General features: G+C 45.2%; 1 protein-coding gene across 1 annotated transcript in view; it reads left to right on the top strand.

Moving 5' to 3' along the window:
• LOC139249388 (nuclear pore complex protein Nup155-like) overlaps positions 1-14844 on the top strand; it is a 400538-nt gene that overhangs the window by 334699 nt on the left and 50995 nt on the right. Inside the window, exons 12-13 of the mRNA XM_070872384.1 lie at positions 1235-1339; positions 4805-4959. Of these exons, the coding sequence (XP_070728485.1) occupies positions 1235-1339; positions 4805-4959 (260 nt within the window). The remainder of the gene's footprint in view (positions 1-1234; positions 1340-4804; positions 4960-14844) is intronic.

Here is a 14844-nt window from a genome sequence, read left to right as displayed (position 1 = left end):
CCTGGTTCTGGACTTCCCCAACATCGGGAACATTCTTCCTGCATCTAACCTGTCCAATCCCGTCAGAATCGTATACGTTTCTATAGATCCCCTCTCACCCTTCTAAACTCCAGTGTATAAAGGCCCAGTTGATCCAGTCTCTCCTCATATGTCAGTCCTGCCATCCCTGGAATCAGTCTAGTGAACCTTCGCTGCACTCAATAGCAAGAATGTCCTTCCTCAGATTAGGAGAACAAAACTGTACACACTATTCCAGGTGAGGCCTCACCAAGGCTCTGTACAACTGCAGTAAGACCCCCCTGCCCCTGTACTCAAATCCCCTCGCTATGAAGGCCAATATGCCATTTACCTTCTTAACCGCCTGCTGTACCTGCATGCCAACTTTCAATGACTGATATACCTTGACACCCAGGTCTCGTTGCACCTCCCCTTTTCCTAATCTGTCACCATTCAGATAATATTCTGCCTTTGTGTTTTTTCCCCGAAGTGGATAACCTCACATTTATCCACATTATACTGCATCTGCCATGCATTTGCCCACTCACCTAACCTGTCCAAGTCACCTTACAGCCTCATAGCATCCTCCTCACAGCTCACACCACCACCCAGCTTAGTATCATCTGCAAACTTGGAGATACTACATTCAATTCCTTCATCCAAATCATTAATGTATATTTTAAATAACTGGGTCCCAGCACTGAACCTTGTGGTACCCCACAAATCACTGCCTTCCATTCTGAAAAGGACCCGTTTATCCCGACTCTTTGCTTCCTGTCTGCCAACCAGTTCTCTATCCATGTCAGTACATTACCCCGAATACCATGTGCTTTAATTTTGCACACCAATCTCTTGTGTGGGACTTTGTCAAAAGCCTTTTGAAAATCCAAATACACCACATCCACTGGTTCTCCCTTGTCCACTCTACTAGTTACATCCTCAAAAAATTCATAAGATTTGTCAAGCATGATTTCCCTTTCATAAATCCATGCTGACTTGGACCGATCCTGTTACTGCTTTCCAAATGTGCTGCTATTTCATCTTTAATAATTGATTCCAACATTTTCCCCACTACTGATGTCAGGCTAACTGGTCTATAATTCTATATATAGGGTATCTGGTGTCTGTGCTATAGGGTGTGTGTGAGGTTGTCTGCTACAGGGTGTGTGTGAGGTTGTCTGCTATAGGGTGTGTGTGAGGTTTGTATATTATTTTAACCCTATTCACTTTTTCCCAGTTTGAACAAATGCTGAAACTTTCCCAGAGGTCCACAGATGAGCTCTTCAACATCGCCCTGTTTAACTGGCTGATCCAGGCTGACCTGACTGACAAGCTGCTGGAGGTAAGGTACTGAGGCAAAGCTGGAAAGGTGTGTAACCACAGCACAGCTCCCGACTGCTGGTAACCGCTCATAGAAATGTGTGGCACAAAAGGAAGCTATTCGTGTCCGTGCCGGCCGACCAAGAGCTACCCAGCCTAATCCCACTTCCCAGCTGTCGCTCCGTAGCCCTGTAGGTTACAGCACTTTAAGTACGCATCCAAGTACTTTTAAATGTGGTGAAGGTTTCTGCCTCTACCACCCTTTCAGTGAGTTCCAGACCCCCACATCCCTCTGGGTGAAGAAATTTCTCCTCAAATCCCCTCCAAACCTCCCCACAATTACTTTAAATCTATGCCCCCTGGTTGTTGACCCCTCTGCCAAGGGAAACAGGTCCTTCCTATCCACTCTATCCAGGTCCCTCATAATTTTATACACCTCAATCAGGTCTCCCCTCAGCCTCCTCTGTTCCAAGGAAAACAACCCCAGCCTATCCAATCTTTCCTCATAGCCAAAATTCTCCACTCCTGGCAACATCCTCGTAAATCTCCTCTGCACCCTCTCCAGTGCAATCACATCCTTCCTGTAATGTGGTGACCAGAACTGCACGCAGTACTCCAGCTGTGGCCTAACCAGTGTTTTATACAGTTCAAGCATAACCTCCCTGCTCTTGTATTCTGTGCCTCGGCTAATAAAGGCAAGTATTCCATATGTCTTCTTAACCACCTTATCTACCTGTCTGCTACCTTCAGGGATCTGTGGACCTGCACTCCAAGGTCCCTCTGTTTCTCTTTATGTTGACCAATCGGAATAATTTACAAGTGCCCGCTCAGAAATGCCGTCCTGCATGACTGCGCATGAAGTGTGAGCACCTTGGCCTCTGTTTGCTACAGTTGAACTCACTGTTCTCCTTCAACATCTCTTCCCCCATAGTCCAGCGTCTCATCATCATAGGTAGTCCCTTGGAATTGAGGAAGACTTGCTTCCACTCTAAAAATGAGTCCTGAGGTGACTGAACAGTCCAATATGAGAGCCACAGTCCCTGTCACAGGTGGGACAGACAGTGGTTGAGGGAAGGGGAGAGTGGGACTGGTTTGCCGCACGCTCCTTCCGCTGCCTGCGCTTGGTTTCTGCATGCTCTCGGCGACGAGACTCGAGGTGCTCGGCGCCCTCCTAGATGCACTTCCTCCACTTCGGGCGGTCTTTGGCCAGGGACTCGCAGGTGTCGGTGGGGATGTTGCACTTTATCAGGGAGGCTTTGAGGGTGTCCCTGTAACGTTTCCTCTGCCCACCTTTGGCTCGTTTGCCGTGGACGAGTTCCGAGTAGAGCGCTTGCTTTGGGAGTCTTGTGTCTGACATGCGAACAATGTGGCCTGCCCAGTGGAGCTGGTCGAGTGTGGTCAGTGCTTCAATGCTGGGGATGTTGGCCTGGTCGAGGACGCTAACGTTGGTGCGTCTGTCCTCCCAGGGGATTTGTAGGATCTTGCAGAGACATCGTTGGTGGTATTTCTCCAGCGACTTGAGGTGTCTACTGTACATGGTCCACGTCTCTGAGCCATACAGGAGGGCGGGTATTACTACAGCCGTGTAGACCATGAGCTCAGTGGTAGATTTGAGGACCTGGTCTTCGAACACACTTTTCCTCAGGAGGCCGAAGGCTGCACTGGTGCACTGGAGGCGGTGAACTGTTGATGGAGCCAGTCTTTCTGTAGCAACGGCTGCACACTCTCATTGTCACTCCAATCCCTTCCAGATAACAACACCCAGCTGCACCCTTGACCCCTGACCCCCGATCCCTGGCCCCTGACCCCCCCCAGCCCAACCACACAGTCTGTGTCTGTCCTCGTGTAGACTATTACTATCCTCATTGTTACCACATTTCCGAGTTTTGTGTCATCTGCGAACTTTGAAATGATGCCCTGTACACCCAAGTCCAGGTCATCAACATATATCAGATAGAGAAGTGGCCTTAATACCCACCCTGGGGGGAAACAGCACTCTGTACTTCCCTCCAGGCTGAGAAACGACCATTCACCACTGCTCTCCCTTTCCTGTCAGTCCACTTTACATCACGCTGCACTGTCCCTTTAATCCCTTGGCCTTTAATTTTCTGACGTCTATTATGTGCTACTTTATCAAACGCCTTTTGAAAGTCCATATTCACAACATCAACCGCACTTCCCTCATCAACCCTCTCCATTACTTCATCAGAGAACTCGATCAAGTTAGTCAAACATGATTCTCCTTCAGCAAATCCGTGCTGACTTTCATTTATTAGTCCAGAATTTTCCAAATGCCGATGAATTTTGTCCCGGATTATTGTCTGTATAGGTTTCCCCACCTTGGACGTTGGGTTGACTGGCCTGTAATTGCTGGGTTTATCCCTCTCTCCTTGTTTAGGTGTAACATTTACAACCCTCTAGATCCAAGGATGATTGGAAGCTTGTGGCCAGAGTCTCCGCAATTTCCCTCAGTAACCAAGGATGCCTCCCATCCGGACCGTGTGATTTTTCCACTACCCTAGAACTTCTCTTTATCTGCTTTTATCCTTGCCAGTATCACCACTGCCTGCTCCTTGGCTACATTGGCACCATCCTCCTCTCCAGTGAAGACCAAGGCCAAGGACTCATTCAGTACCTCAGCCATGCCCTCTGCCTCCACAACATCTCCTCTTTAGTCCCTGATCGGCCCCACCCTTCCTCTTATCACCCTTTTACTATTCATGTTTATAAAAGACTTTTGTCTTCCCATTTAAGGTACTCGCTTATCTTTTCTCATATTCTCTCTTTGGCCCTCTTACTCCCTCCTTTTTAATTCTCCACCGTACTTTATACCGGGGTGGGGGTGGTGAATGTGTATACTGGGTGGGGGGGGGGGGGGGCGGGGTGATGTGTTATGTATTATAGGGGGAGGGGGCAACATATGTATACCCGGGGGGTGGCGGGTGTGTGTATGTGTATACTGAAATGGGGGGGGGGGAATATATCTATACCCGGGTGAAGGGTATGTGTATACCAGGAAGGGGAGGGGTGGAAATATGTGTATACCCGGGGGAGGGGTATATGTATATCGGGAGGGGAGGGATATGTGTATACCCCGGGGGGGGGGGGGGGGGGGGGGGTTGCATGTGTATACTGTAGTGGGTGGGGGTATGTGTATACTGTAGTGGGGGAGGGGGTGTATGTATACCAGGTGCGGAGCGGTGTCTGTGTGTACCGGTTCACTGGGTGTACTCGGTGTCTATGTGTACCAGATCAGTGGGAGTACTCTCTGTATACCGGGTGTACTTGGAGTCTGTGTGTACCGGGTGTACTCGGAGTCTGTGTGTACCGGGTGTACTCGGAGTCTGTGTGTACCGGGTGTACTCGGAGTCTGTGTGTACCGGGTGTACTCGGAGTCTGTGTGTACCAGGTCAGTGGGTGTACTCAGTGTCTGTGTGCATTGGGTGTACTCTGTGTTGCCGCTCTGTGACATACCATTCCTGTGCAGGTGAACTCCCCGTTCCTTGAACCCTATTTGGTACGGATGGCAAAACACGATCAGAACAAGGTTCGCTACATGGACTTGCTTTGGAGATACTATGAGAAAAACCGGAATTTCAGCAACGCCGCACGGATCCTGGCTCGACTCGCAGACATGCACAGGTAGGGAGCGAGGAGACTGCCCCGATAGTCCACAGTGAGGGCCACTCACTGTGTGACAGTACAGAGTCGCTGTTTATTCAGGGTAAGGGTCACTCGCTGTGTAACTGTACAGAGTCACTGTTTATTCAGGGTAAGGGTCACTCACTAACTGTACAGAGTCACTGTTTATTCAGGGTAAGGGTCACTCACTAACTGTGCAGAGTCACTGTTTATTCAGGGTAAGGGTCACTCACTGTAACTGTACAGAGTCACTGTTTATTCAGGGTAAGGGTCACTCACTGTAACTGTACAGAGTCACTGTTTATTCAGGGTAAGGGTCACTCACAAACTGTACAGAGTCACTGTTTATTCAGGGTAAGGGTCACTCACTGTGTAACTGCACAGAGTCGCTGTTTATTCAGGGTAAGGTCACTCGCTGTGTAACTGTACAGATTCACTGTTTATTCAGGGTAAGGGTCACTCACTAACTGTACAGAGTCACTGTTTATTCAGGGTAAGGGTCACTCACTAACTGTACAGAGTCACTGTTTATTCAGGGTAAGGGTCACTCACTAACTGTACATAGTCACTGTTTATTCAGGGTAATGGTCACTCACTGTAACTGTACAGAGTCACTGTTTATTCAGGGTAAGGGTCACTCACTAACTGTACAGAGTCACTGTTTATTCAGGGTAAGGGTTAGTCACTAACTGTACAGAGTCACTGTTTATTCAGGGTAAGGGTCACTCACTGTAACTGTACAGAGTCACTGTTTATTCAGGGTAAGGGTCACTCACTAACTGTACAGAGTCACTGTTTATTCAGGGTAAGGGTCACTCACTAACTGTACAGAGTCACTGTTTATTCAGGGTAAGGGTCACTCACTAACTGTACATAGTCACTGTTTATTCAGGGTAATGGTCACTCACTGTGTAACTGTACAGAGTCACTGTTTATTCAGGGTAAGGGTCACTCACTAACTGTACAGAGTCACTGTTTATTCAGGGTAAGGGTTAGTCACTAACTGTACAGAGTCACTGTTTATTCAGGGTAAGGGTCACTCACTGTAACTGTACAGAGTCACTGTTTATTCAGGGTAAGGGTCACTCACTAACTGTACAGAGTCACTGTTTATTCAGGGTAAGGGTCACTCACTAACTGTACAGAGTCACTGTTTATTCAGGGTAAGGGTCACTCACTAACTGTACAGAGTCACTGTTTATTCAGGGTAAGGGTCACTCACTAACTGTACAGAGTCACTGTTTATTCAGGGTAAGGGTCACTCACTAACTGTACAGAGTCACTGTTTATTCAGGGTAAGGGTCACTCACTAACTGTACAGAGTCACTGTTTATTCAGGGTAAGGGTCACTCACTAACTGTACAGAGTCACTGTTTATTCAGGGTAAGGGTCACTCACTAACTGTACAGAGTCACTGTTTATTCAGGGTAAGGGTCACTCACTAACTGTACAGAGTCACTGTTTATTCAGGGTAAGGGGCACTCACTAACTGTACAGAGTCACTGTTTATTCAGGGTAAGGGTCACTCACTAACTGTACAGAGTCACTGTTTATTCAGGGTAAAGGTCACTCACTGTGTAACTGTACAGAGTCACTGTTTATTCAGGGTAAGGGTCACTCACTAACTGTACAGAGTCACTGTTTATTCAGGGTAAGGGTCACTCACTAACTGTACAGAGTCACTGTTTATTCAGGGTAAGGGTCACTCACTAACTGTACAGAGTCACTGTTTATTCAGGGTAAGGGTCACTCACTAACTGTACAGAGTCACTGTTTATTCAGGGTAAGGGTCACTCACTAACTACAGATTCACTGTGTATTCAGGGTAAGGGTCACTCACTAACTGTACAGAGTCACTGTTTATTCAGGGTAAGGGTCACTCACTAACTGTACAGAGTCACTGTTTATTCAGGGTAAGGGTCACTCACCAACTGTACAGAGTCACTGTTTATTCAGGGTAAGGGTCACTCACTGTAATTGTACAGAGTCACTGTTTATTCAGGGTAAGGGTCACTCACTAACTGTACAGAGTCACTGTTTATTCAGGGTAAGGGTCACTCACTAACTGTACAGAGTCACTGTTTATTCAGGGTAAGGGTCACTCACTGTGTAACTGTACAGAGTCACTGTTTATTCAGGGTAAGGGTCATTCACTAACTGTACAGAGTCACTGTTTATTCAGGGTAAGGGTCACTCACTGTGTCACTGTACAGAGTCACTGTTTATTCAGGGTAAGGGTCACTCACTGTGCAACTGTACAGAGTCACTGTTTATTCAGGGTAAGGGTCACTCACTGTATAACTGTACAGAGTCGCTGTTTATTCAGGGTAAGGTCACTTGCTGTGTAACTGCACAGATTCACTGTTTATTCAGGGTAAGGGTCACTCACTAACTGTACAGAGTCACTGTTTATTCAGGGTAAGGGTCACTCACTAACTGTACAGAGTCACTGTTTATTCAGGGTAAGGGTCACTCACTGTGTAACTGTACAAAGTCACTGTTTATTCAGGGTAAGGGTCACTCACTAACTGTACAGCGTTACTGTTTATTCAGGGTAAGGGTCACTCACTAACTGTACAGAGTCACTGTTTATTCAGGGTAAGGGTCACTCACTGTGTAACTGTACAAAGTCACTGTTTATTCAGGGTAAGGGTCACTCACTAACTGTACAGCGTTACTGTTTATTCAGGGTAAGGGTCACTCACTAACTGTACAGAGTCACTGTTTATTCAGGGTAAGGGTCACTCACTAACTGTACAGAGTCACTGTTTATTCAGGGTAAGGGTCACTCACTAACTACAGAGTCACTGTTTATTCAGGGTAATGGTCACTCACTGTGTAACTGTACAGAGTCACTGTTTATTCAGGGTAAGGGTCACTCACTAACTGTACAGAGTCACTGTTTATTCAGGGTAAGGGTCACTCACTAACTGTAAAGGGTCACTCACTAACTGTACAGAGTCACTGTTTATTCAGGGTAAGGGTCACTCACTAACTGTACAGAGTCACTGTTTATTCAGGGTAAGGGTCACTCACTAACTGTACAGAGTCACTGTTTATTCAGGGTAAGGGTCACTCACTGTAACTGTACAGAGTCACTGTTTATTCAGGGTAAGGGTCACTCACTAACTGTACAGAGTCACTTTATTCAGGGTAAGGGTCACTCATTGTAATTGTACAGAGTCACTGTTTATTCAGGGTAAGGGTCACTCACTAACTGTACAGAGTCACTGTTTATTCAGGGTAAGGGTCACTCACTAACTGTACAGAGTCACTGTTTATTCAGGGTAAGGGTCACTCACTAACTGTACAGAGTCACTGTTTATTCAGGGTAAGGGTCACTCACTAACTGTACAGAGTCACTGTTTATTCAGGGTAAGGGTCACTCACTAACACTACAGAGTCACTGTTTATTCAGGGTAAGGGTCACTCACTGTAACTGTACAGAGTCACTGTTTATTCAGGGTAAGGGTCACTCGCTGTGTAACTGTACAGAGTCACTGTTTATTCAGGGTAAGGGTCACTCACTGTAACTGTACAGAGTCACTGTTTATTAAGGGTAAGGGTCACTCACTAACTGTACAGAGTCACTGTTTATTCAGGGTAAGGGTCACTCACTAACTGTGCAGAGTCACTGTTTATTCAGGGTAAGGGTCACTCACTGTAACTGTACAGAGTCACTGTTTATTCAGGGTAAGGGTCACTCACTGTAACTGTACAGAGTCACTGTTTATTCAGGGTAAGGGTCACTCACTAACTGTACAGAGTCACTGTTTATTCAGGGTAAGGGTCACTCACTAACTGTACAGAGTCACTGTTTATTCAGGGTAAGGGTCACTCACTAACTGTACATAGTCACTGTTTATTCAGGGTAAGGGTCACTCACTGTGTAACTGTACAGAGTCACTGTTTATTCAGGGTAAGGGTTAGTCACTAACTGTACAGAGTCACTGTTTATTCAGGGTAAGGGTCACTCACTAACTGTACAGAGTCACTGTTTATTCAGGGTAAGGGTCACTCACTAACTGTACATAGTCACTGTTTATTCAGGGTAAGGGTCACTCACTGTGTAACTGTACAGAGTCACTGTTTATTCAGGGTAAGGGTTAGTCACTAACTGTACAGAGTCACTGTTTATTCAGGGTAAGGGTCACTCACTGTAACTGTACAGAGTCACTGTTTATTCAGGGTAAGGGTCACTCACTAACTGTACAGAGTCACTGTTTATTCAGGGTAAGGGTCACTCACTAACTGTACAGAGTCACTGTTTATTCAGGGTAAGGGTCACTCACTAACTGTACAGAGTCACTGTTTATTCAGGGTAAGGGTCACTCACTAACTGTACAGAGTCACTGTTTATTCAGGGTAAGGGTCACTCACTAACTGTACAGAGTCACTGTTTATTCAGGGTAAGGGTCACTCACTAACTGTACAGAGTCACTGTTTATTCAGGGTAAGGGTCACTCACTAACTGTACAGAGTCACTGTTTATTCAGGGTAAGGGGCACTCACTAACTGTACAGAGTCACTGTTTATTCAGGGTAAGGGTCACTCACTAACTGTACAGAGTCACTGTTTATTCATGGTAAAGGTCACTCACTGTGTAACTGTACAGAGTCACTGTTTATTCAGGGTAAGGGTCACTCACTAACTGTACAGAGTCACTGTTTATTCAGGGTAAGGGTCACTCACTAACTGTACAGAGTCACTGTTTATTCAGGGTAAGGGTCACTCACTAACTGTACAGAGTCACTGTTTATTCAGGGTAAGGGTCACTCACTAACTGTACAGAGTCACTGTTTATTCAGGGTAAGGGTCACTCACTAACTACAGATTCACTGTGTATTCAGGGTAAGGGTCACTCACTAACTGTACAGAGTCACTGTTTATTCAGGGTAAGGGTCACTCACTAACTGTACAGAGTCACTGTTTATTCAGGGTAAGGGTCACTCACCAACTGTACAGAGTCACTGTTTATTCAGGGTAAGGGTCACTCACTGTAAATGTACAGAGTCACTGTTTATTCAGGGTAAGGGTCACTCACTAACTGTACAGAGTCACTGTTTATTCAGGGTAAGGGTCACTCACTAACTGTACAGAGTCACTGTTTATTCAGGGTAAGGGTCACTCACTGTGTAACTGTACAGAGTCACTGTTTATTCAGGGTAAGGGTCATTCACTAACTGTACAGAGTCACTGTTTATTCAGGGTAAGGGTCACTCACTGTGTCACTGTACAGAGTCACTGTTTATTCAGGGTAAGGGTCACTCACTGTGCAACTGTACAGAGTCACTGTTTATTCAGGGTAAGGGTCACTCACTGTATAACTGTACAGAGTCGCTGTTTATTCAGGGTAAGGTCACTTGCTGTGTAACTGTACAGATTCACTGTTTATTCAGGGTAAGGGTCACTCACTAACTGTACAGAGTCACTGTTTATTCAGGGTAAGGGTCACTCACTAACTGTACAGAGTCACTGTTTATTCAGGGTAAGGGTCACTCACTAACTGTACAGCATTACTGTTTATTCAGGGTAAGGGTCACTCACTAACTGTACAGAGTCACTGTTTATTCAGGGTAAGGGTCACTCACTGTGTAACTGTACAAAGTCACTGTTTATTCAGGGTAAGGGTCACTCACTAACTGTACAGCGTTACTGTTTATTCAGGGTAAGGGTCACTCACTAACTGTACAGAGTCACTGTTTATTCAGGGTAAGGGTCACTCACTAACTGTACAGAGTCACTGTTTATTCAGGGTAAGGGTCACTCACTAACTACAGAGTCACTGTTTATTCAGGGTAATGGTCACTCACTGTGTAACTGTACAGAGTCACTGTTTATTCAGGGTAAGGGTCACTCACTAACTGTACAGAGTCACTGTTTATTCAGGGTAAGGGTCACTCACTAACTGTAAAGGGTCACTCACTAACTGTACAGAGTCACTGTTTATTCAGGGTAAGGGTCACTCACTAACTGTACAGAGTCACTGTTTATTCAGGGTAAGGGTCACTCACTAACTGTACAGAGTCACTGTTTATTCAGGGTAAGGGTCACTCACTGTAACTGTACAGAGTCACTGTTTATTCAGGGTAAGGGTCACTCACTAACTGTACAGAGTCACTTTATTCAGGGTAAGGGTCACTCATTGTAATTGTACAGAGTCACTGTTTATTCAGGGTAAGGGTCACTCACTAACTGTACAGAGTCACTGTTTATTCAGGGTAAGGGTCACTCACTAACTGTACAGAGTCACTGTTTATTCAGGGTAAGGGTCACTCACTAACTGTACAGAGTCACTGTTTATTCAGGGTAAGGGTCACTCACTGTGTCACTGTACAGAGTCACTGTTTATTCAGGGTAAGGGTCACTCACTGTGCAACTGTACAGAGTCACTGTTTATTCAGGGTAAGGGTCACTCACTGTATAACTGTACAGAGTCGCTGTTTATTCAGGGTAAGGTCACTTGCTGTGTAACTGTACAGATTCACTGTTTATTCAGGGTAAGGGTCACTCACTAACTGTACAGAGTCACTGTTTATTCAGGGTAAGGGTCACTCACTAACTGTACAGAGTCACTTTATTCAGGGTAAGGGTCACTCATTGTAATTGTACAGAGTCACTGTTTATTCAGGGTAAGGGTCACTCACTGTGTAACTGTACAGAGTCACTGTTTATTCAGGGTAAGGGTCACTCACTAACTGTACAGAGTCACTGTTTATTCAGGGTAATGGTCACTCACTGTGTAACTGTACAGAGTCACTGTTTATTCAGGGTAAGGGTCACTCACTAACTACAGAGTCACTGTTTATTCAGGGTAAGGGTCACTCACTAACTGTAAAGGGTCACTCACTAACTGTACAGAGTCACTGTTTATTCAGGGTAAGGGTCACTCACTGTAACTGTACAGAGTCACTGTTTATTCAGGGTAAGGGTCACTCACTAACTGTACAGAGTCACTTTATTCAGGGTAAGGGTCACTCATTGTAATTGTACAGAGTCACTGTTTATTCAGCGTAAGGGTCACTCACTAACTGTACAGAGTCACTGTTTATTCAGGGTAAGGGTCACTCACTAACTGTACAGAGTCACTGTTTATTCAGGGTAAGGGTCACTCACTAACTGTACAGAGTCACTGTTTATTCAGGGTAAGGGTCACTCACTAACTGTACAGAGTCACTGTTTATTCAGGGTAAGGGTCACTCACTAACTGTACAGAGTCACTGTTTCTTCAGGGTAAGGGTCACTCACTAACTGCACAGAGTCACTGTTTATTCAGGGTAAAGGTCACTCACTGTAACTGTACAGAGTCACTGTTTATTCAGGGTAAGGGTCACTCACTAACTGTACAGAGTCACTGTTTATTCAGGGTAAGGGTCACTCACGAACTGTACAGAGTCACTGTTTATTCAGGGTAAGGGTCACTCACTAACTGCACAGAGTCACTGTTTATTCAGGGTAAGGGTCACTCACTAACTATACAGAGTCACTGTTTATTCAGGGTAAGGGTCACTCACTAACTACAGAGTCACTGTTTATTCAGGGTAATGGTCACTCACTAACTGTACAGAGTCACTGTTTATTCAGGGTAAGGGTCACTCACTAACTGTACAGAGTCACTGTTTATTCAGGGTAATGGTCACTCACTAACTGTACAGAGTCACTGTTTATTCAGGGTAAGGGTCACTCACTAACTGTACAGAGTCACTGTTTATTCAGGGTAAGGGTCACTCACTAACTGCACAGAATCACTGTGTATTCAGGGTAAGGGTCACTCACTAACTGTACAGAGTCACTGTTTATTCAGGGTAAGGGTCACTCACTAACTGTACAGAGTCACTGTTTATTCAGGGTAAGGGTCACTCACTAACTGTACAGAGTCACTGTTTATTCAGGGTAAGGGTCACTCACTAACTGTACAGAGTCACTGTTTATTCAGGGTAAGGGACACTCACTGTGTAACTGTACAGAGTGACTGTTTATTCAGGGTAAGTGTCACTCAATAACTGTACAGAGTTACTGTTTATTCAGGGTAAAGGTCACTCACTGTAACTGTACAGAGTCACTGTTTATTCAGGGTATGGGTCACTCACTGTGTAACTGTACAGAGTCACTTTATTCAGGGTAAGGGTCACTCACTAACTGTACAGAGTCACTGTTTATTCAGGGTAAGTGTCACTCAATAACTGTACAGAGTTACTGTTTATTCAGGGTAAAGGTCACTCACTGTAACTGTACAGAGTCACTGTTTATTCAGGGTATGGGTCACTCACTGTGTAACTGTACAGAGTCACTTTATTCAGGGTAAGGGTCACTCACTAACTGTACAGAGTCACTGTTTATTCAGGGTAAGGGTCACTCACTGTGTAACTGTACAGAGTCACTTTATTCAGGGTAAGGGTCACTCACTAACTGTACAGAGTCAATGTTTATTCAGGGTAAGGGTCACTCACTGTGTAACTGTACAGAGTCGCTGTTTATTCAGGGTAAGGTCACTCGCTGTGTAACTGTACAGATTCACTGTTTATTCAGGGTAAGGGTCACTCACTAACTGTACAGAGTCACTGTTTATTCAGGGTAAGGGTCACTCACTAACTGTACAGAGTCACTGTTTATTCAGGGTAAGGGTCACTCACTGTGTAACTGTACAAAGTCACTGTTTATTCAGGGTAAGGGTCACTCACTAACTGTACAGAGTCAATGTTTATTCAGGGTAAGGGTCACTCACTGTGTAACTGTACAGAGTCGCTGTTTATTCAGGGTAAGGTCACTCGCTGTGTAACTGTACAGATTCACTGTTTATTCAGGGTAATGGTCACTCACTAACTGTACAGAGTCACTGTTTATTCAGGGTAAGGGTCACTCACTAACTGTACAGAGTCACTGTTTATTCAGGGTAAGATCGCTCACTAACTGTACAGAGTCACTGTTTATTCAGGGTAAGGGTCACTGACTGTGTAACTGTACAGAGTCGCTGTTTATTCAGGGTAAGGGTCACTCACTAACTGTACAGAGTCACTGTTTATTCAGGGTAAGAGTCACTCACTAACTGTACAGAGTCACTGTTTATTCAGGGTAAGGGTCACTCACTAACTGTACAGAGTCACTGTTTATTCAGGGTAAGGGTCACTCACTGTGTAACTGTACAAAGTCACTGTTTATTCAGGGTAAGGGTCACTCACTAACTGTACAGAGTCACTGTTTATTCAGGGTAATGGTCACTCACTAACTGTACAGAGTCACTGTTTATTCAGGGTAAGGGTCACTCACTAACTGTACAGAGTCACTGTTTATTCAGGGTAAGGGTCACTCACTAACTGCACAGAGTCACTGTTTATTCAGGGTAAGGGTCACTCACGAACTGCACAGAGTCACTGTTTATTCAGGGTAAGGGTCGCTCACTAACTGCACAGAGTCACTGTTTATTCAGGGTAAGGGTCACTCACTAACTGTACAGAGTCACTTTATTCAGGGTAAGGGTCACTCACTAACTGTACAGAGTCACTGTTTATTCAGGGTAATGGTCACTCACTAACTGTACAGAGTCACTGTTTATTCAGGGTAAGGGTCACTCACTAACTGTACAGAGTCACTGTTTATTCAGGGTAAGGGTCACTCACTGTAACTGTACAGAGTCACTGTTTATTCAGGGTAAGGGTCACTCACTAACTGTACAGAGTCACTGTTTATTCAGGGTAAGGGTCACTCACTAACTGTACAGAGTCACTGTTTATTCAGGGTAAGGGGTCACTCACTAACTGTACAGAGTCACTGTTTATTCAGGGTAATGGTCACTCACTGTGTAACTGTACAGAGTCACTGTTTATTCAGGGTAAGGGTCATTCACTAACTGTACAGAGTCACTGTTTATTCAGGGTAAGGGTCACT

The sequence above is a fragment of the Pristiophorus japonicus genome, unplaced genomic scaffold (genome assembly GCF_044704955.1).
Source record: "Pristiophorus japonicus isolate sPriJap1 unplaced genomic scaffold, sPriJap1.hap1 HAP1_SCAFFOLD_311, whole genome shotgun sequence".
In the NCBI taxonomy this organism is placed as follows: domain Eukaryota; kingdom Metazoa; phylum Chordata; class Chondrichthyes; family Pristiophoridae; genus Pristiophorus; species Pristiophorus japonicus.
The sequence above is the reverse complement of the archived record's forward strand: the minus strand, read 5'-3'. Positions and strand labels throughout refer to the sequence as shown.